The sequence below is a fragment of the Budorcas taxicolor genome, chromosome 3 (assembly GCF_023091745.1).
Source record: "Budorcas taxicolor isolate Tak-1 chromosome 3, Takin1.1, whole genome shotgun sequence".
NCBI lineage: Eukaryota > Metazoa > Chordata > Mammalia > Artiodactyla > Bovidae > Budorcas > Budorcas taxicolor.
In genome coordinates this window covers 28,661,498-28,684,223 of record NC_068912.1, presented here as the reverse complement: position 1 = coordinate 28,684,223, position 22,726 = coordinate 28,661,498, and the positions used below count along the sequence as shown (strand labels likewise).

The 22,726-nt window shown below is 46.3% G+C and overlaps 1 protein-coding gene across 1 annotated transcript in view; it reads right to left on the bottom strand.

Moving 5' to 3' along the window:
- Positions 1 to 22,726, bottom strand: part of TSPAN2 (tetraspanin 2) — a 38,990-nt gene that overhangs the window by 15,611 nt on the left and 653 nt on the right. The window contains exon 2 of the mRNA XM_052637796.1: positions 5,654 to 5,756. Within this exon, the coding sequence (XP_052493756.1) occupies positions 5,654 to 5,756 (103 nt within the window). The remainder of the gene's footprint in view (positions 1 to 5,653; positions 5,757 to 22,726) is intronic.

Genomic DNA, 22,726 nt, shown 5'->3' with positions numbered 1-22,726 from the left:
ACTTGCAGTAGGAACCAGAAGAAAGGTGATTTTCTTAACTAGAAATCTGTAACTTTTCACTGGAAGGACTGATGCTGAAGCTGAAACTCCAATACTTTGGCCACCTGATGCGAAGAGCTGACTTACTGGAAAAGACCCTGATGCTGGGAAAGATTTAAGGCAGGAGGAGAAGGGGAGGACAGAAGATGGGATGGTTGGATGGCGTCACCGACTCAATGGACATGAGTTTGAGCAGACTCTGGGAGATCATGAAGGAAAGGGAAGACAGCCGTGCTGCAGCCCATGGGGTTGCGGTCCATAATAAAACAACAACAATAAAGGGCAGGAGGGCTCTTTTTCTCCTTCCTTGAGAAAAGTGCCCAAGGAATGTAACACTGATGATTTCTGGGTTTTTCCCTCAAAGCATTTTCTGGGGTGGGAGCCAGAAATCTGGGCCTGCCAACTGTGTCTTTAGGTAAGTCCTCTTATTTCTCAGTTTTGTTATTTGCAATATGGCAATAATTATCTATACTTAAGTTCTTGTAAAAATGCTTTGGAGAAATTGTGTCAACAGTGTAAGCTATAGCACATGTCTGTTTTGCAACTACTATGAATCTCAGGTACAACTAAAAATTGAGAAGTAAAAAATATTACCAGAGTGAGTCAGAGTCTTTAAAAAGCCCCAGAACACTCAGCACTGTAATGCTTACCTTACACATGACAACTAGCCACAATCAAAGCCAGGCTCTGCAGCTCTGTATTCGCGGAGGGACAGCCACAGACAACCTGGGATTCCAGAGAGTGAGTGGCTGAGTCTGAGCAGGCTGCTCCTTCCCCTTGGGGAAGAACCTGCTGATGCCCTCCATCCTTTGCTCACAGACATGACTTCATGTGTTCCAGCCTTCTGAGGGCCCAGGGAATCTCTCCCCACCCTGTGTCTCTGGAAGGAAGATCCCTGTGTTGTCTGTATCCCTAAGGGGCAGCCCCAGAGAAAAATTGTAATGGGAGAGCAGAGTGGCATGTTAGTGGAACTTGGAAGACATTGGGGGTTTCTCCCAAGAGTGAAGGAGACCAACATGAAAAGGGTCTGGGAAACACCAAGTCACCTAGCCTTTCTTGTTGCCAGTTCCATTCTTGCTAGGGTCTCCCTTCTCCACCCTAGCAACCAGTGGTCGTGATGCCCTGGGTCAGCCTCCAGGTCCTGACCTGAACTCAGAAGTCCTTGAGAAGAGGTGGCAGGTGTAGTCAGTCTGACTGCCCTGGCTCCCTGGCCTCATTTCTAACTCCCCTCACAGCTGGATCCTCTCCACACTGGTCCCTCACTATGAAGTCAATTCCAGATCTTTATTATATGAAGGGACATTCTCTCCACCACCAAGGAGGAAGACACAAGAGTCCCAGAAAGGAAAGTATCCCCCTAGAGGAGGAAGTGCGTGTGTGCTGTGCTAAGTGGTGTCTGACTCTTTGCGACCCCATGGACTGTAGCCCACCAGGCTCCTCTGTCCTTGGGGATTCTCCAGCCAAGAATACTGGGGTGGGTTGCCATTCCCTTCTCCAGGGGATCTTCCTGACCCAGGGATGGAACTTGTGTCTCCTGCACTGGCAGTTAGGTTTTTTTTACCACTAGCACCTTTTGAACAGTGATGTTTGAGAAAAATCTTGATAGTCCCTTGGACTGAAAGGAAATCAAACCAGTCAATCCTAAAGGAAATCAACCCTGAATATTCACCAGAAGGACTGAAGCTGAAGCTGAAGCTCCAATACTTTGGCCACCTGATGTGAAGAGCTGACTCATTAGAAAAGACCTTGATGCTGGGAAAGATTGAAGGTGGGAGAAGGGGGTGACAGGACAAGATGGTTGGACAGTATCATCGACTCAATGGACATGAGTTTGAGCAAACTCCAGGAGATGGTGAAGGACAGGGAAGCCTGGCATGCTGTAGTCCATGGAGTTGCAAAGAGTCAGACACAACTGAGCGAATGAATAGCAACAACCACTTCGGAAGCCCCAGAGGAAGAAAGATTTCCTACAAAGGGTGGCAGTCATCTGCCCAGAAGCAGGGAGTTACACCACGTGCCTTCCTGTGGTCCCTCTCAGGGGAAGGTTGTGTTTCTTTAAGAGCACTTTAATGGGCCAAGCTTGTTCTCCAGGGCTCTTTAACAAAGTGGTGATAAGAGTTTAATGTGCTGATTGCTCTGGAACCTATTCTGAAAAGAAAATACACAATTCAGTGCACAGTACCTAGGGACATGAAGTGAGATTTTCCAAAAACTGGGCCTGCTTCTTCTTTAAAGTCCTATTACCTCATACTGTTTGCTATGCAAGTCCATAAAATGGTATCCTGGTACATTTTTTCTTTTCATTTTATTACCAGCAATCTGGTATCTTTCCTATTCGGAAAATTATTTATTGAGGAAAGAAATATCAACTTCTGTAAACATGTATATTGCTCTTTCTATTTATAAGAAATATTTGAAGTGGAGAGAAGGTTCCTGACTTCACAAGGACTTTTTCTTGTTGGCACTCATCAGAGAGACAACACAGGGAAACAAACAGAACAAGCTCAGGCCTGGGTATTGGCAAAGCTGGACCGAGGGCTGAGCCCCATTGTGAAAAGCTGGAAAACCACAGCTGACAGCCAGCCTCCCTTCCCTGTCTGTTTCACCCCCTGGTCCTTAGTCTCCTTATTCTGTTCAGTGCTAAGACTCGGTGATAACTCTCTTCTCTGAACTCTGAGCACTGACCATAAGCATGCTCACCACCAGCCCTTCACGGGTGACTTAGAGAGGGGAGCTGAGGAGGAAGCAAGGGTGGCAGACCCATGCCCACATGCCAGGCCACCAGGAACAAGCAGGAAGGGTTCAGGCCTTGTCGTGGGGGCTGTTGTTTTTCCCACCCTGAGTTTACCTCCTCTTCTTCTCTGTTAGACAAAGCACCTCCTTCACTCTCAGTCCATGTGGTCTGAGAGGGCTGACTTGCCTCAGCTCCACGGCAGGTGTGAGGCCCAGGCTTCAGCCAACAAGCCCATCTCAAGCAGCTGGCCACAATAACTGGTGTGGGAATGGGCACTGGACCCAAGACCGCCAACGACAGTGAGACCCAGGACTTTGGTTCAGTCAGTTGGAAGGAGAGCACACTGTTGCCAGGGTTACTTGGGAGATGGTACCTGGAGCTGTGGGTGGCTGATTTATCAGATCTAGGGGGAATCTGCCCCAGACCGGAGGCACAGGAAAACAGAGCTGAGAGATGGCTACAGACTGGATTCTGATCATATCACTTGTGTCCCTAAGATGAGTATTAATCCTGATGTTTCCACTATGAGTCAAGAAATTTCCGTTTTGCTCAAAACAGTTTGAGTCAAGTTTCTGTGATTTCCAATTGAAAGAGTCCTGACAAATACGTCCACAAATATGTGACATTTCTTGCATCTTGGGCAGTTCGTATTGCTTTACTTTAGATTTGGAAATAGGATCAGGAATGTTTGTTTGGAGCTAGTTCACCCTCCTACTCAGCTCAGGAATCTCCTGTATGGATAGAAGATCCATTTGGATTTTTGGTTAAATACCAATGTATCAGAGGGGTCACTTTCTATAGAAGTCTGCTCAGCTTCTTGGATTTATCAAACCATTGAGAAGTTTTTCTTTAGTTGGACCCAAATCTACACCTGTGAAACTGCTATCAGTGCTTCATTTCTGGAGGAATATAGATAGAGGCTACTCCCAGACTGGCCTCCATCCTTCTTTCCACACTCCCATCCCTTCTCTAACCCAGCAGGGTCCCTGACTTCTATAACTCAGGTTTCCATCTGAAAATCAGGAGTTGTGACTTCTATGCTTGACTCTATCACTGCTACCTTTTTTTGTTTTGATTCCTCCTGTCCCTGAGTTTAACAATGTTTAATAATAACATTTAATAATGCTTAACAAACTTTCTTGCCCTTCTGTCCTTTTCTTCACAATTCCTACTGCTACCACCATGGGTTATGCCTTTATTTCTTCAGGTCTGACTGTATCAGTAATATAGCATGGTCTTTTTTGTCCTCCCCTCTCATTCCAGAATAATCTCTTTAAAATACAGTGTAGATTGACCGTGAAAGTGAAAGTCACTCAGTAGTGTCCGACTCTTTGTGAGCCCATGGACTATACAGTCCATGGAATTCTCTAGGCCAGAATACTGGAGTTGGTAGCCTATCCATTCTCCATGGATCTTCCCTACCCAGGAATCGAACCAGGGTCTCCTGCGTCGCAGGTGTATCCTTTACCAACTGAGCTATCAGGGAAGCCCTGTAGATTGAGTGTACCCTCCCCCAAAGTCTAAACTATCTTTCTATTGTTTCTTTTGTTTTTAAAAGTTGTATTATTTATTTACTTTGGGCTGTGCAGTGTCTTCGCTGCTGTGTGGGGCTTTCCTCTAGTTGTGGAGAAGGAGGGCTACTCTCTAGCTGCCGTGCACAGGCCTCTCTTGTTGTGGACCACAGGCTCTGGGGCACACGGAATTCAGTAGTTGTGGCACTTGGGCTCCAGAGCACAGGCTCAGTAGTTGTGGTGCATGGGCTTAGCTGCTCAGAGGCATGTGCGGTCTTCCTGGATCAGGGATGGAACCCATGCTTCTGCAGCGGCAGGTAGATTCTTTACCACTGAGCCATGAGAGAAGCCCCCTTCTATTGTTTATTAAATTAACTAGCACTGACATTCAAGGCCCTCTGTATCTGTCTTCCCTCCCTCCTCAACTTGCCTAATTGTAATTCCTTCCATGCCCATATGCTTTACATTCTGGTAAGAGTTATCTGCCCAGCCTAGGCTTGCTAATCACTGTCCCATAGGCATGCCTTGTGTCCCAAACCTCTTCAGTCCCTAGTCGTCCCCTTTTCTATTGATTAAGGTTGGTCTTTCATACCTAACTCAAATCCTTCTTGCCTCACCGGTTTAGAATGACCCCGGATGCACCGACTGCAAACGCCACTAAGTTGGCACTTAGTTACACACTAGTTTCTCAGCCTCAACTTATCACATGGTCTACATCAGCTTCCCACTCCTCACCCCTTTCCCACTGCGGGAAGAAGGCTGCACTACCCCTCCCATGCTGAGGTCTCTGCCCAGGGAAGCTCTCCTGCCCCCACTCCCTTCCCTGCCCTCCCCACCTCACTCTGCTTCACTTCCCCTCCCCTCTGCTGTCCCTAGTCATGGAGGGACTCAGAGTAGCCCCTCCACACCTTGAGCTGTCTCTCTTTATTTTGAATTAGGTATCTCTCCCAGACAATTTAAAATATACAAGATCACAAATACACAAAACCAGAGCTTGATTGGGCAGGGCTCCCCTGTCACCCCAGGAATGAGCAAAGGACTGACTTCGCTGTGTCCCCACTTCACTCAGGGGGTGCAGTGGGGTTTTCCAATTCTTTGGACGTGAATTGTGGTGCTGGGCTTCTTTCTTGAAGTGGCTGAAAGTACAACCGTTCAGTCCCACCTGGTCGTCCTTGGTTTGGGAAGCAGAGGGATGAGCCAGGTGTGGGGTAGCAGGGCCCTCTCCCCGCTGCCTGGCTTGGGTGGGCATCTGGGGCTCTGATTTGCCTCCTTTATCTCCCTCCGTTCCCCTCCCACGGAAGTCTAGCTGCAGGCTGCCCTCTAAGCCCGGGCAACCCCGTCTAAAGAAGGGGAGGCTGTGGTCACTCACCCATATAGAAGTACTCTGGGGACTTGTCCTCCGAGGAGAAATCCTTCATGGAGCCTCCAAATCGAAACCATAGTCCAAAAGCAATGACAGCCGACCCTGCCAGCTGAAAGGTAAACAGCCTGTGTTTACAAGGGAGGGGAACATGTGTGCATGAGCTGGGAGACTGGGGGGCTGGCCCCTGAAAAACCAGCTGGACCCCTCTTCATGTTTCATACAGTGGAGGTGGAATGATCTGCTCAGAGTCCCCACCCCCACCCCAGGTCCCTGATGGGATCTTTAAGCTGGGCTCCCCTGATTCCAAGCTCAGAGTTTCTCCCATTCTGTCAGGCTGCCCTGCGATTATGGGGCTGGCACAGTCTAGCCCAGGTCGCCTCTCAAAAAGAGTTCCCACAACAGTCCCCCTGGAAGCTATCTGCTCCTTGTCCTATTACTCCCTGCTGGGTACTCTGGACTTCCTCACCAGCACCACAGAGAGAGGTCACCAAGGGCAAGATGAACTCCCAGACCTCGGGGAAACCCACTTTTCTAAATAGAAAGAAAACACGCCAACCTCAGAACCCACCCACACCTCCTGAGTGCGCAGTGCCCAGTTAGAAAGCCACTTTAGAAGCGTCTAGAACCTGTCCTGCAACCCACCCACACCTCCTGAGTGCGCAGTGCCCAGTTAGAAAGCCGCTTTAGAAGCGTCTAGAACCTGTCCTGCCCCCCAGGCCACCGTGGTCACTGCACTGCCCTGCCTGAGGATGGTTTTGCAGGAGGGAAACTAGCCGGGGTTTTTTTTGTTTGTTTCTTTCTTTTTTTATTTTTTGGTTGCTATTATGGGTTTCCATGGAAAGCAAGAAAGGAAAAAATAATTTTCTGAAAAAGCCTGCTGTGTGCTGTGTGGCTCATGGAGAGGCTGAGTGGCTGGCACAGGCGGTGGCTGGGCAGGCTGGCGGCTTCTAGACTCATCGCCTGCTTCTCTGCTGCCATGAGGGCTTCTGTGCGGCTCCGCGCTGGCTCTGAACGCCTTCCCTACCACTGCAGGGCTGTCCCAGCAGGCTCCCGCCGCGGCATCCTCTCTCTCCACAAACAACCATCTCGAATTTCGTTATATCAGTTCAACAGTTACTCACTGGCACCTTCTGGACTCAAAGCACCACAGGAGAGTGAGCAGAGATGTAAAAAGAGCCCCCTGGTTTGGCCAACCCATCCGGTTAGAGCTGGGCTGCCTAAGCCATCCCCGAACCACTAGTTCAGAGGCTGCCCCGGCCCCGGTAGGGAAGAGCAGACACGGAGGCTGGCGACAAGGAGACGGAAGCACGAAAGTCAGAGACGTAGAGGTTTAGCAAGGAAAATGAAGTCAAAGTCGGGGTCAGAGCCCTGTTTATACAGGATCCTTCTGTGGGCTACCTGTGCAGGGCTAGGGCTCTCTGACTGCATTTATATGAAGACTTTATCTCTTTTCACCCTTTATTCCCCCAAGGCCCAGTCCCTTGGTGGCCAGCTTCTTCAGTAGGGCAGCATGATGTCTGCAGGAGGAACTGCAGGCACAGAATTCTACCAGCCGGACTCTCTGAAGTGGAACAACTAAAAGTTTCCAGTACTTAGAGGAAAGCACTAATTGGATAATGTGAGGGACAGCTAAAGGAACTGGGCTGCTCGACCAGCTTTAAGAGATTTTTGCAGTTTAAAAAACATTAGCAAGGCATGGAAAAATATTTAAAGAAGTACTGTTAAGAAAGAAGTACATTAAGAATACAATTACAGGTGACTTTTCTCTTTGCATGATCCTCTTGAAGTTTTGTGGGTGAAGCAGGTATATTATAAGCTTAAAAGCCTGATACGGTAGTTTATCTCATCAATCTAAAAAAAGTGGGGTGAATTTTCTTGGGCTGGGCTTTAGTTTGGGAGGAAACTGGCTTTGAAGGTCATTACTGTTTCTCGTACAGGGAAGAGAGTGATGCCCTTTGGGATAGCCCTGTCCTCGGGGTGCTGCCTGGATGGCTGTGTCCAGTAGAACCACACAGGCAGCCCTGCCCGCCCTGCCTCTGCAGCCACTCCGTGGAAAGAGTTTCCAAACACAAAGCGAAAATCTATTGACAGAGGCATCAGGCCAAGGCTTGCAGCCCGAGCAGACGGTGGAGGAGGTGACTGGTCCCAGGGACACCATACCACGAGGCCACATTTTTGGCATCTCTGTACACAGGCTCTAATTTATAGCCGTCTGGGATCATCCTCCCAGACGGAATACATTTGTCTGCTTCTGGCATAGATGTGTCTGATGCATAATGGAAAATTAAAAGAGAGGTTGCAATTTAAAGCCCCAGGGCCAATGAGGAAAACAATCTGAGCGTGCTCATCTACGGCCCTCCACCCCCAACCCCAAACCTAGGGTTTCCTCCTGGGTCCAGGAAACTGTGGGGGAGCTGGGTGTCGTCACTGTGGAGGGAATCCTTCCAGCATGCCGCCAGGTTGGGAACACTGTGGGTGTGCACCAGGTCAAGCCCAAGGCTGCCCCAGATGACAGCCATGCCTGCTTTGGAAAGTGGTGTCAGCTGAGATGACATAGTCCTTTGGTCCTTTATAACTCACCATTCTTGCAAGACTCTTAAAATACTCTGTGTTCACTGGGCTTTGGTTGCTCTACCACACACCTGAAATTGCGTGAAAATATTTCCCATCAAGTCCAGTGTGCAGTCAGGGACAAAGTGAGCAAGTCTAGTGTCAGTAAGACCCATTGCTCTGCACCCCCAAAACCTAGGAAGAGACGTCTCACTGGGTGAGCCTCTAGGCCTATACTTTAACCCTCCTAGACAAACCTGCCACCCCTCGCACAATGCCCCCATTCTCAGTCCGTCCTTTGCATTCAGTCACAACACCACACCTCAGCCAATATGGGGACAAAGGCTGCCCGGCCATGCTGCTTTCCTTCTCACGTCACTGCTGCCCTCATCTCCTTTCCTTTCTACATATCTTTCAAAGGTAACTATGGTCCTGACTGGGTACTAGGCTAAGCATCAAAGAAGCAACAATAAAGAAGACAGTCTGGCTTCCAGGGGGTGCTGGTGGTAAAGAATCCAACTGCCAGGGCAGGAGATGTGGGTTCGATCCCTGGGTCAGGAAGAAGATCCTTTTGGAGGAGGGCAACCCAATCCAGCATTCCTACCTGAAGAATCCCGTGGACAGAGGAGCCTGGCAGGCCATGGTCCATAGTGTCACAAAGAGTCAGACATGACTGAAGTGACTTAACAAACATGCACAGTCTGACATGGAAGATAATCCCATAAGCTAATAAACGTCACAGGACGCAGGAAGTGTGCTCCATGGGACTGCATCACCACCCAGGGATTAGACCAAACTATGACGACTGGCTATCAGCAGAAGACATTCCATTTTGACTTACATCTTGAAGAATGAGTTAGAGGAGCAGGGAGGGACTGCAGGCAGCGGGAACTGCATAGGTAAGGGCTGTGCTTCCTTATGTAGAACCCTGTGCTGGGGAGAGAGAAGCATCTGGGGAAGTCAGAGTCTGGAGCTTGAAACTGGATTTACAGCACGTGGCTCATGGCTTCTACTAAGCTTGCTACCATTGTGGAAAGCCCATGGCAGGGTCTTGAGGGGAGGAGGAGGTGGAAGCCTTCACTTTGATGGGGACGAGTGCTGTATGATGTCAGACACAGTGAGGAGCCACAGGTAATGACCTGAGTGGCTGAAGACCAGATTGGGGTTGCTACAGGATGGATGCAGTGATGGGCAAGGACCATGAAGGATCCACTCTATCAACCAGAGAACTCTGCTGACAGCTGCTCTGCATCCAGGACCAGAATCACTCCCCGTGCCTTTGGAACGATTGCCATTAGGAGTATGTTTTTCCAGGAATGGACTTTTTCATACAACAGCATGAGTAGGGCTTTGATGCTAATCGTTTAATATGTATTTATTGAACATCTATTGTGAGCCAGGAGGCAAAGATTCACAGATAAGGAAGATCTAGTTCCTTCTCCAGAGGATCTCAGGGGCTTGTGAGAAGCTGATCCTGCCTCTATGGCCCAAGAAAGACTCTTAACGCTGTGGGTAAGAATTCCATCAGAGAACCAGCCCCTGAGAAGACACCAGATGTCATCAGTCTTTGTGTCACCATTTCTTTTCTGAGTACCAGTTGAGCATTATGCACTCAGAATGTTATGCAACAGGATTTTGAGGGCAAAACTGTATGCACTATTTAAAAAGAGGACAGAAGTAAAATAGAGAAGATAGAAATGAAAGAAACAGACAATGACATACAAATCCTCACCATTAGATCGGGGATCACCCGGTACAATTACATTGTGCATTTTCACAGACAAGTTATTTCAGTAGCTAACTATATTCTGTAGAGTCTGCAGGACAAAGTTGCAAACTGTAAGCATATATCTGTGGAGAAAGTGCATGTTTTAAAACTAAAGTAGCAGGGGATAGGACTACAGATTTGATTAGAAAACTTTTAACGCAAAGTGGATGGACAAAAAGTTTTCTTTTAAGTAATGCCCGTCTGCCAGAAATAAGTCATTTAACATGAAGCAAAGCTTGTTAGTGGATTTCAGCTGTATTGTACTGTATTTATTTCCACTTTCCTGTGATTGCTGATGAAAGGTTCTATCTTGAGGATATATATTTTTACTTCAGAAATTATTTTTCCATGAATCAAAAACATGGTTCTTAGGAAGGCACTAATTGAAGGGAAGGGCAGTGCTGAGACAGGAAAATGCAAATATTACTCCCCAGGCCTGGGTCCTGCATTTTGCTCAGCTCCCCACCCCACCCCCACCCCCACCTCCAGCAGAAGGTAGCCATGCTGACCACAAAGAGCAAATACATGCTATTCTGTTATCTGATGACTAAACTCTCCAGATAAAAAGCATCACTTAGGGGTGTTCTCAGAGAGTTCATGTGCTTTTCCCTACATGGGTGTGTGTGCTTAGTCGCTCAGTCGTGTCCAACTCTCTGTGACCCCATGGACTGTAGCCCGCCAGGCTCCTCTGTCCATGGGATTCTCCAGGCAAGAATACTGGAGTGGGTTGCCATGCCCTCCTCCAGGGGATTTTCCCAAACCAGGGATGGAACCCAGGTCTCCCACATTGCAGGCGGATTCTTTACTGTCTGAGCCACCAGGGAAGCCCAAGAACACTGGAGTGGTTATCCTATCCTCCTCCAGGGCATCTTCCTGACCCAGGAATTGAACCAGGGTCTCCTGCATTGTAGGCAGATTCTTTACCAGCTGAGCTACCAGGGAGGCCCCTAGATGGGAGACACAGTAAATTGTCCTCAGATGCTCTCTCTAGTCACACACAGTTCCTCCTCTCACCTGGGGACCTGCTGTTGCTACTTCCTTAGCTTAGAAAGCTCCCTCTTCACTCCACCTGGCTCACAGCTTTCAGCTTTGACGTCACTTCCTGTAGGAAGCTTACCCTGGCCTACATATGTGCCTTCCTTCATGTCTTATATAACCATTTCTGTTTAAATATTTTTGTAACTTAAAGAAAATTAAGGCCTGAGCTGTGTGAGGGCAAGCACAGAGTCTACACTGCTGTGTTCCAAGCTCCTAACCCTCTCCCTTGAACAATCAGTTCCGAACAGACAGCTGTTGAGTGAATGAATGGAGGGCCTTCTTCACAAAGGTGTCATTTAGGCTGTGCTATGGACTGAACTGTGTCTCCCCCAAATTCATACATCACTGAAGTCCTAACTGGCACTCACTGTGATGGTGTTTGGAGGTGGGGCCTTTGGAAGGTGATAGGTTAGATGAGGTCACAAGGTGGGGATTCCCTATAAGAGACATCAGAGCCTTCTCCTTGCCATGGAGGATGCAGGGAGAGACAGCCGTCTGCAAGCCAGGAAGACAGCTTTCATCAGGAACTGAACTGGCAGATACCTTGAACTTGACTTTCCAGCCTCCAGAACTATGAGAAATAAATTCCTGTTGTTTAAGCCACTCAGTTTATAGTATTTTTTTTTTTCTTTATGGTGACCTGACCTAAGACAGGTTGATAGGAGCAACTGTGAACAACCTCCTTCACAGCCCTCCAAGGGAATACTTTCAAAGTACTAATTTTAAGTTCATCTGCACCTGGGAAACACTGGGCAGACACCTCAGATGGCACTGTGTGAAGACACTGTTGAGTCTACTCAGCATAACACTTGCCCACAGAAAAATAATTAGAGCAGCTAGTATCAGTTCTGTGTTTTTCCAGCCTGTAAGGATGCGTGCCAAGCATCAGGCATGAACACAAAGAATAAATCTATATACACCTTTTACAGGCAGAACATATGAAGAGTTAACATAATCATGGCAACACACATACACAGTGCCCTTAAGGGAAAGAATGAACAAAATGAATTCTGTATTTCTAGTTCTTCCAGGGTGAATGCCATTGTGTATATACATACCCAACTCACTGGCAATTTTCTTTTTTCTGGGATGACGTCACACAAAGTGGAAAATGACATTTCAACCCTAGAGATTTCATTAAAAGCTTTTAAGCTAATAATACTTGCTCTTGGAGGCAATTCTCAGCCCAGATGGAATCATGTAATGAACACTCATAATTCTTCATCTGATTGCAAACCACATTAGGAAACCATAAGGGTAATGGAGTTTCATCCTTTTAGCAGGCAAAAGTCAGAAGCACATTTGCTCTAGAAGATGATACTAGTTTTCTCAAAGAGGAAAGCCAGCTCCCAAGATTTTCATCCTATTATGCAGTGAAAGCAAGGCAAGGATTCAGATGGCACTTTCTCAAAATGAAGGATTTTGTCAGAAGAAATTCAAGAGCCGAATACTATATGACATCCAGGCGAAACCACCTCTGAGGAAGGTTGGTGTCCTTGCTTCCACATCAGGACCAGGTGAGGTGGAATTGGGATGCAGGACTGACAGCGGACAAAGACATGGCTGTCAGCTTGGAAATGCATGGCTGTCAGTATGGAAATACACTGGTTAGATCCCAGTGTTTCTTATTTCCCACATTACTTTCCTTATAACGATTTCATGAGAGCAAGCTCATGCTAAGAAATTCCTGAAAGACTTCCTTCAGGTAAGGATAGATTTTAAAATCAATGCTTAATTCTCGGTACCATGGAAGGGTGGCTGTCTGTGTTAATTACTCAGTTGTGTCTGACTGTTTGCGACCCCATGGACTGTAGCCTGCCAGGCCCCTCTGTCCATGGAATTCTCCAGGCAAGAATACTGGAGTGGGTTGTCATTCCCTTCTCCAGGGAATCTTTATGACCCAGGGATTGAACCTAGGTCTCCTGTGTAGCAGGCAGATTTTTTACCGTCTTGGCCACCAGGAAAGCCCAATGGAAGGATTCTGCCATCAAAACTGTGACAGATTGGGACATTATCTACCTATCTAGAAAGACAGTCAGGCGATATATTTGTGTTAAACCCACCTTCTTCTGTTTGTTTAGGTTGTTATAGGGTTAATTGGTATGGATCAACTGACATTGCTGAGGTGGGGAGGATGCTTTGTACAAAAGAACTGGGGAGACACTAAATTCAGGGGAGGAAGTTGAGCCAGGATGAAAAGCTTCCTCTGAATGATAAAGCAGGTAACTTACATACAGATAGGCAAAGTGTCTGTGTTTATTCAGTGGTCGTACATACTGCATTTTTCTAAAGAAGTACGGGGAAAAGGAGAAGAGAGACCGGTAAGAATTAGGAGACAGATGATGGTTATATGGTTTTCTTCACACATTAACAAATACCGCAGACTACTGGCTAATGATTCCAATGAGCAGATGGCTTTATCAAATGAAAATCAAGTACAACTAAAGTAAAACCCAACCTACCAAGCTACCAAACTGATTTAAACCCAATGTCCGTCTCACGTGACCTAGAGGACCAGCTCCAGGAAGACCAAAGTGGTCTTTTGGATGTTGTCTGAACATCCTCCTAGCAGCATCTAGCTGGCTTCATCCCAGGCTTGCCTCTGAGTAAACATATGACATCTCATCTACATGGAACTTTACACAAGCAAATTGAATATTTGCTTATTAAATATTCCACAAATGGAATATTAAACAATACTTATTTTATGGCCTAATATTTTACAAGGTAGTCTGAGAGAACTCTCTTGAGCAGATAGACAGGTTTCTTGAATATCAACCAATAATAACAATCTTTGCCCAGTTTTAGTTGTTACAGAAAGACAATGGGAGGGGAGAAAAAATGTTTCAGGTAAAACTCACATTAGATTGGAACAAGACAAAACACTTTTTTAGTTAAAAAGTTAGCTTGAATGGAACCCAGTAGGAATCAAGAGTCTTGTATTCTAGAGAGACTTTTCTTAACAGCTATTTAACCAGAAAGTATTTGGGGTCAGGAAGGCAGACAGCACGAGGCCATTACAGGGGGCTAGACAGATACAGCTAGGGCAAGGAGAGACCACATGGGCTTCCTGGAGGAGTGGCAGCAGCTTCCAGGCCCTGTCCCTGCCCCACTGGGGGGTTCTGTTGTCTCTTCCCTTGGCCTAGTTTATGAGCTGACGCTTTCCCAATCACAATTACAATGGAGAGGACAGGGCTTGGCACACACTTTGGAACATTCGTCAACTGCTCTTGTAGAAGACTTCACCTCTTCTGAGCTTTCAGACTGAATAATAATGCACTTGGACAGGTTAGTAATAAAAACATCCACTTGTACATGCTGGGTTGTCGAGGAGCTGCAGCAGATAAAAGTGGGGGTTCTAGGCATCCTGGGTTTGAATCAAGCTCTGTCACTTACTAGTCCTGTGACCTCAGGCAAGTCTCTTAACCTCTCTAATCCTCAGCTTCCTCAGCTGCAAAGTGGAGGTAATAATAGTGCCTCCCTGAGAGAATTAAATGACTTCATCTTACACACTTAGAACAGTGAGTGCCCAGCACTTATGCTTATTATGGAGGAAGACAGACTAATGTTACATTCAAACTGAAAACTTAATCCTACTCAAGATAGGAAATACTGTGGCCATGATTCTAATGACTCTGCTGTCTTCTACTAATTTTTACTTTAGCTCTCTCTGTAACGGAGAAGGCAATGGCAACCCACTCCAGTACTCTTGCCTGGAAAACCCCATGGACAGAGGAGACTGGTAGGCTGCAGTCCAAGGGGTCGCTAGGAGTCAGATATGACTGAGCGACTTCACTTTCGCTTTTCACTTTTATGCACTGGAGAAGGAAATGGCAACCCACTCCAGTACTCTTGCCTGGAAAACCCCATGGACAGAGGAGACTGGTAGGCTGCAGTCCAAGGGGTCGCTAGGAGTCAGATACGACTGAGCGACTTCACTTTCGCTTTTCACTTTTATGCACTGGAGAAGGAAATGGCAACCCACTCCAGTGTTCTTGCCTGGAGAATCCCAGGGACAGGGGAGCCTGATGTGCTGCCGTCTATGGGGTCGCACAGAGTCGGACACGACTGAAGCGACAGCAGCAGCAGCAGCTCTCTGTAACAGCTGGGAGTTTTCTAAACCTCTACACTAAGTATGTCAGGGCCCCTTTCCAGAAGCTATGTTCCCTCTCTCTCTTTAGTTTAGTTAAGATCCAATAGAGAAAAGCAGGAGAAGATGACTTATGAGAGAAAGAATAAATTAGGCTCCTGCTGCTGCTGCTGCTAAGTCGCTTCAGTCGTGTCCGACTCTGTGCGACCCCAGCGACGGCAGCCCACCAGGCTCCCCCATCCCTGGGATTCTCCAGGCAAGAACACTGGAGCGGGTTGCCATTTCCTTCTCCAGTGCAGGAAAGTAAAAGTGAAGTCGCTCAGTCGTGTCCAACTCTTAGCGACCCCATGGACTGCAGCCTACCAGGCTCCTCCGTCCATGGGGTTTTCCAGGCAAGAGTACTGGAGTGGGTTGCCGTTGCCTTCTCCGAAATTAGGCTAGAGCTCTCCGATAGAACTTTCTCCAATGATGTAAATATAAATGTTCTGCTGTCCAATACTGCAGCCGTTGGTGACCCATTGTCACTGAGCACTTGAGATGTGGCTAGTGTGACTGAGAAGCTGAATATTAAATTCCTTTTAATACTGGTTAATTTAAATGTGAAAAGCCACATGTGGTTAGTAGCACAGCCACCATATTGGAGACTGCAGAACTAACATGCTCATCCCAGCTTCAAACTTCTCTCCTTGTCAGTCTGTAGACTTGGAGTGGTTAAGAGGGTAGAAAGCACACACAGAAAGCCAGCTCTGCCACTGGGCAGCTCTGAGGCCCCAAAAAGGCTCTGAACTCTCTGTGCCTGTTTCCGCATATGTAAACTAGGGGTGACAATAGCTGCTATTTTAGAAGGTCATTGTGAGGATTAAAGAAGTTAACATAGAAAATATGCATGGGAAAGCAGATATCACATAGCTTCCATTTATATTTTGTTGTTCAGTTGCTCAGTTGTGTCCAGCTCTTTGCAACCCCATGGCCTGCAGCACGCCAGGCTTCCCTATCATTTATGTAATGTTTCATATTCTTCAAGTTTTTGCTTACTGAAATTAATTTTAAACACCGTCTCTTAAACCCCAATATATACCCTTTATCAATTCCCATCTCGCTTTTCCTCTGCCTTAAGCTGAGTATTCTCATACTTAGTTAACTTAAGTATTCTCAACTTCTCCCTCTTTCTCCCATATGCCAGAGTGTTTCATGCATCTTTTTTGTACCTGCATTTCCGGAATGCATCAAGACAATCAAACACTGGATATAATCTCGCTGGTCATAGACTTCACATTTTCCACGCCTGCAGCATTTATCATACCCAACATTCCACGTGCCTTCGTAAGTATGCATGGTGAAGACAGCACAGTGTTTAAAATCAGAAGACCTGAGTGTGGATCTTGGTTTTGTTTCTCTTTAACTCTTTGATCCTAGACACACCATCTATTGTACCTGCCTTCCAGCTTCCACATCTGTAAAATGGGGGTTACATTATTTCATGGGACTGTTGTGATTCACGATCAAATGGGATCATGTGTGTGAGAACATTTTGTAAGCCAAGGCATCATGTGAACGTTATTTTTGCCCATAAAAAATTCAAACAGGATTTAAAAAAAAGCAAGCCAAGGTAACCCCTATTCATATCTATATGATGCTCTCAACCCATCTGGTCATCCACCCACTTCTTTCTCAATTCCTTCTCCTTAATTCCCTAGCAAGAATGACAAGATGGTTAGTGCAGTGTCACTCGCTTTAGGAGAGCAGACTTGTACTATAAACTGTCAGTGGTAATGTGGGGGTTAGAAGTTTTGTTCCTTTTTGTCACGCATGACTGGAGACTCAAAGATACTGCATTTTCTGAGATAGCACAGTGAAATGCCACGGACAATGGACAGATGACCTCCTGGTAACTGTAGAAACCATCAACCCTCAATGTAAAAGAAAAATCTTAAAAGAATAATGGTAAAGAGGTAGCTGGAAAAAGAACTGCCACAAGGAAGCCAGATAAGCAGGCCAAAAGGGAGGACACTCCCTGCCCCATTCAGAAATGAGAGCCACAGGGGCACTTTGATCTCTTAGGGCCACATCTAAACCAGTTCTCAAAATGTGTTTCCTGGACCAGCAGTAGCAGCAACATCTGGGGGCTTCTTAGAAATGCAGACCTACTGAATCAGCATATTTGTTTGAACAAGATTCCCTGGTGATCTGTATGCACCTTAAAGTGTGAGAGGCACTAATCATGGGGTTTTCCTATTTCCACCCAGTGGGCTCCACTTGGTTGCACAGAAGCATGACAGGGAACAAACAGCTGCCCAGCTGGTGTGTATTAACCAGAGCCATGTCAGTGACTGCAGAAGCTCCTCCAGGTGCTGAGGGAGGAGGAGGAGACCAGCACAGCGCTCTCATGCCCCCGAGGAGCAGACATTAGAGAGATAATAAACTACACTCAAAGGCACAAGGGAGTGTGGTTCATTATCTTACTAATAAAACAGATAACTAATGAGAACCTGCTGTCCAGCACAGGGAACTCTAGTCAGTGTTCTGTGGGGACCTAAATGGGAAGGAAATCCAAAAAAGAGGTGATAAGTGTATATGTACAGCTGATTCACTTTGCTGTACAGAAGAAACTAACACAACATTGTCAAGCAACTATGCTCCAATTAAAAGTTAATTTAAAAAAAGGGCTCAATGAAGCACCAAATAAAGGCCTCTTGAGTGTCTCAAGATCAAGGACTGTATCTTAATCATTTCTGAATGCTCAGGACTTGGCAGGGTGCTGGGCACATGCTAGGTGGTCAGCACATATTTGCTCAGTGACTAATTGCAGGGGAAAGAATCTCTCCTTTTGACTCCAGGCCTTCAATAAGCTACAAGACTCTTGCCACTTTGCTTGATTGGTTGGACTTAGGACACTCGTTTCCCACTTTTCCTTACTTTCAGGGATCTCTTAGATTCTGGATTCCACTTTTCTGCTTCTCTTCTAGTGTTTAAATAGGATTACCACGAGCATCTTGTGTTAGTGTTTAAAACGCACATGTACCATGCTTAATACTTCACATTTATTTACTCTTTTATCTGCACCAAAATCATAGATTGATGTTGGTACTTGATTAAGTCCATTATATAGATAAGAAAAGCCTCAAGGAGGTTAAACAGCTTACTCATTAAGCTTCCCTAGTTAGTAAATACTATGGCCAGGAATAAACTCAATGAGATGCAAGTATTCACTTTCCAGGTTTCAAATCCGTGGATGTGAACTGCCATGCTGTCTAGACCTGGCTGAGGTCTGTAAGACTACTGGGATGGTAGCTCTTGCTTCTGCAGGCTGGCCCCTATTATAGGGTCCTTGCCTCTCCCAGCAACACTGGGCGCCCCCTGTCATCCACAACAGGGGAGGCTGGCAGCTGGCACTGTCTTCCACCTTGACAGAAATCAAAAGTGGAGACCAGGACCTCCCTAGTGGCACAGTGGATAAGAATCTGTCTGCCAATGCAGGGGACACAGGTTTGATCCCTGGTTTGGGAAGATTCCACGTGCAGGGCAACTAAGCCTGTGTGCTGCACCTACCGAAGCCCAAGTGCCCTGAGCCTGTGCTCTCCAAGAAGAGAAGCCGCCACAGTGAGAAGCCTGTGCACTGCAGCTGAAGAGTAGCCCCTGCTCACCACCACCAGAGAAAAGTCCACACAAGGCAATGAAGACCCAACACAGCCAAAAAAAAATTACGAAAACATTAAAGATTAAAAAAGCAGAGACCATCTGACAACAGGGCTGAGGAAATTCCTAATCGCCTTCTAGGGTGGTCTAACTTTGGGGTGGACCCCAGAGAATACTTTCTTCAGGTATTTTTTTAAAAAACAGTTTTTCTGATAGATGGTACTTCTGAAGTTACTCTTTGAGATAAGTTTGGGAAAGAGGAGGAGGCAACCTCTGTGAGGTTTGGTGGAGTCAAACATCTTTGACTCTCAAGCCCACAAGACACAGCCCTTCTTAAAAGGACCCGTTAGACATCACCAAGTGAAACCCCAAAGCTGCATTAACAACAGTGAGAAGGAAAGGAGAGCAACTTCAAACAAGCCATATATGGCATCGGACTTTCGACAATGAGCGGTCTTGCTTCCTGTTGGTCGGCAACCCTGAGCAGCTCACACAGCACAATGATAGGAAAATGCTGAACACACAACAAACCAAGGAATAAACAGCGCCCAGGTTTTTTTTCTTTAAACCAACACAAGTGGCTTGTTGGATTGTGGTGTTTTATTTATATTGCTATGCAACAGAGGGGAAAAAATAAAGGTGATTTCGGTGAAATGCATGGAACTATGCCATGCTATCTGATTGTAGTGGCCAAATTTAGACACGACAGATGTTGGGAGGGGTTATGTGTTAGACATCAACCGTGATAACAAATTAAATTAGTGGGGCTCGGGGCTAGGCTTTACTTTTGTTTTATTAAAAATCAAGGGTGAACAGAGTCAGCAGCCCTTGGCCAGGCGCTGGTGGGATCTAGTTGAACGTTTACAAAATCAGGAGCACGACCTAGGGAGACTTTAGCCAAGCAGCTCGAAGGAGGTTGCAAATCCATTTGTCAAATTGCAGATCACAGAATATACCCCACCCCCGCTTGCCTCTGCGCCTACCTTCTGGTGAGTTCCTGACAGGAAAGGAAGTGCTGTCACCCAGGGGGGACCTCAGACGGGCAGACACATGAGCATCTAAGAGTGTGTGTAAATATTACGCTTGAAGTCCTGGCAAACGCCTGTCCTTCCAGGAAAATTCTCTCCTGCTCTATCCCCCTTCCCCAAACTTCCCACAAATTCTCCAGCCAGGAAAAAACAACATAAGAAGCTAGGGTGGGGCTTTTCTGCAGTCAGGTTCCCTTGGTTACAGTGAAGGTAGATACTTAGATTATGTATCCCAAATCATCGCTTTCCTCTAAATCATTAGGCACTTGTTTCAAGTCCCCCCATTCCCTTTAGATACACAGGTATAGACATGGGACAGCCGCCTGTCCCTGGTCCCCATTCCTCGTGGAACTGAGAGTAAGCAAGGCCCTGCTTCCCTTCCTGAGCCCAATCTGTGCAAAGAATCCATCGACAGGTAATAAGTAGAAAGAGTCCTCCAGATAAAGTCGACAATTGATTATCTGTGCAAATAGTGAAGGCCATGTATATCAAGTTCTATAGATTCATTAATTCTTTCTACGGGTGCATTCTGTGTGCTGAGTACTATTAGGCACTAGAGATATACTGTGAACAAGGCAGACAAAAATTTCCTGCTCTCAGAGTATTCTAAGTTCTAGTGGGGAAAATCCACAAGTACAAACTGAGAAGCTAATGTGTAAATGAAGACAAGCTGCAAGTTCCTTGGCAGCAAACATACAGACTTTTCTCAGATATTAAGGGACTCTGGGGAAAGAGGGCTAACTTTCATTAATGCTTTCTGTGTGCCAGGCACTTAATAATAATTTTTAAAAATTGAGCACTTACTGTATACTGGGCTCATGGGAAGGCAAAATCAAATACTTTATGTCTTTCCTTTTAATCCTCTCAACAACTCTTACCCAATTGTTCAGCTGAGAAAACAAGGCTAGAAATAAGAATAACTTGCTCAAGCACACTCTGCTTGGGGTCTCTGCACTGGAACCTGAGGCCTTTGTCAGATGGCACTCTCACTTTTGCTGTTCTTCTGCTGGGAATGGTGGTGGTGTACCACCCCTTCACCCTCGTCCACCTCCAGTCTGCCAGTCCTTCTAAATTCAGTTTAAACATCACCTTCTTTATGAGAACTGTTTCACCTCATCACTCATGCTATGGACTTTTTAAAAAATTGCTTACTTATTTATTTATTGTGTGTGTTTCTATTTATTTATTTGATTGTGTGGCATGTGGGATCTTAGTTCCCTGACCAGGGATCAAATCCGTGTCCTGCAAGTCCCTGCATTGGAAGCATGGAGTCTTAACCACTGGACCATCAGGGAAGTCCCTCCTGTGAACTCCTTAATTAGAGAAGATATATAAAAGGCCATGCCTAACCCTAGTGGCTAACACATGGTAGGCACTCAAGCATTGCTTGTTCCTACCTCCCTTCCTTTCTGTGTCAAAGGTGTGAAATTTGTCACTTGATTACACACTGTTGTGTTTCTTGTTGCTCTATATGCCTTGGTCATTTCCTCAACTAGATTAGCAGCTCAGGGAACAGTATTTTCATTTACAAATATATATGTGTGATTGTGTGTGCATATGGCTCTTTATATTTACATATACGCTGTTTATCTAAGTCTCATGTAATGATGGTTTAACAGAACGGTTCTCAAACTTGAACATGCATCAGCATTTCCTGGACTTGTTTAAAAAGATTCTTGGGTCTCTCCCCTAGAATTTCTGATTCAGCAGGACTGTGATGGAACTTAGAATGTGCCTCTCTGACAACTTTCCCGGAGGTGCTCTGGCTCAGGACTCACTTTGAGAACAGCTGGTTAACTACATGTACCACAGTGCTCAGAAGCATGAAGGCTGAGTTGGAGGCCCACCTCTGCCTCTCATTAGCTGTGTGACCTTGGGAAAGTGGACCTATTTGTGCCTCTGTTTTTCCTTATTTGTATAAATGGGGATAATAATAGTATGCATATCCAGAGTGTTGTGAGGATTAAGTTAATAATGAATGCAATGTGCTTAGCACTGTCCCTGACACAATGAAAATGCTCAATAAATGTTGCCTATTATTCCTGGAAAGGCTGGCATGACATTAAGCGCTAAATAAGCTGAACCCAGTCTAAGAATTCCTTCTCAGACTTAGATAAGACCTCTTTCAAGTAGTCAGAGTGTCACTGATGCATAACACTTATAATTAACAGCTTTGAAATTAAGCCAGACTATTACAAAGCACAACATAAAAGGCCTTTAGGAATGCCCCTCCCCACTCTATGCTGGAAGCAAATGACCAAGTGTACAAAAGCCATGTGTATTTTTAAAACTCAGGACTGTCTACGGGGTACCTGCTTCACACTTTACCCTACTGAAGGATGCTGAGGATGGCAACTTGGTCTCTGAGAGCTTGGAACTGCTGGAGTCACCCAGGCCTCTGGGCTTATGGGTTGGCAGACACCAGTGGAGACCATCCTTCAGTAATTAGTCGGTGTCACGGATGAAAAGCTCCCCAGCGTAGTCAGGACAGCCACCAACCTCCTGTATTCTTGAAAGCCCTCAGCCCCCTGCTGCTCCCTCCCAGCTCTAAGAACTTCTTCACCCAAAGCATGATCTGTATTTTCCTTCAGGGTCTATCTGAGCAGTTAGTGGCTGGCAGTCCCTGGAGGAAGCCCAAGAAGGAATGTGCACAAGAGACAATTCTCAGACCTTGTCTCCCAGTCCTTCAGGGCCTCAGACAGAATATCTAGGAATTCAGGGATGGTCTAGCCTTAATTTTGTTCCAGTTAATACGGGGGACAAGGGTTGTGGCCCTATCTGTCGGTGAACCACTAATCCCTGGAATGTTGTTCATTCAATGCAAAGTTGAATGAGATCATCCCTGGGAGCAGTAGTATTTTGCAGAGCCTGCTGGCAGGGCGTTGTGGGGTGGTGCTGCCGCCCCTTGGAAGCCCCTCCCTTCCTCCCATTCCCTGACAGAAGAACACAACCCCTTCCTTCCATCCCAG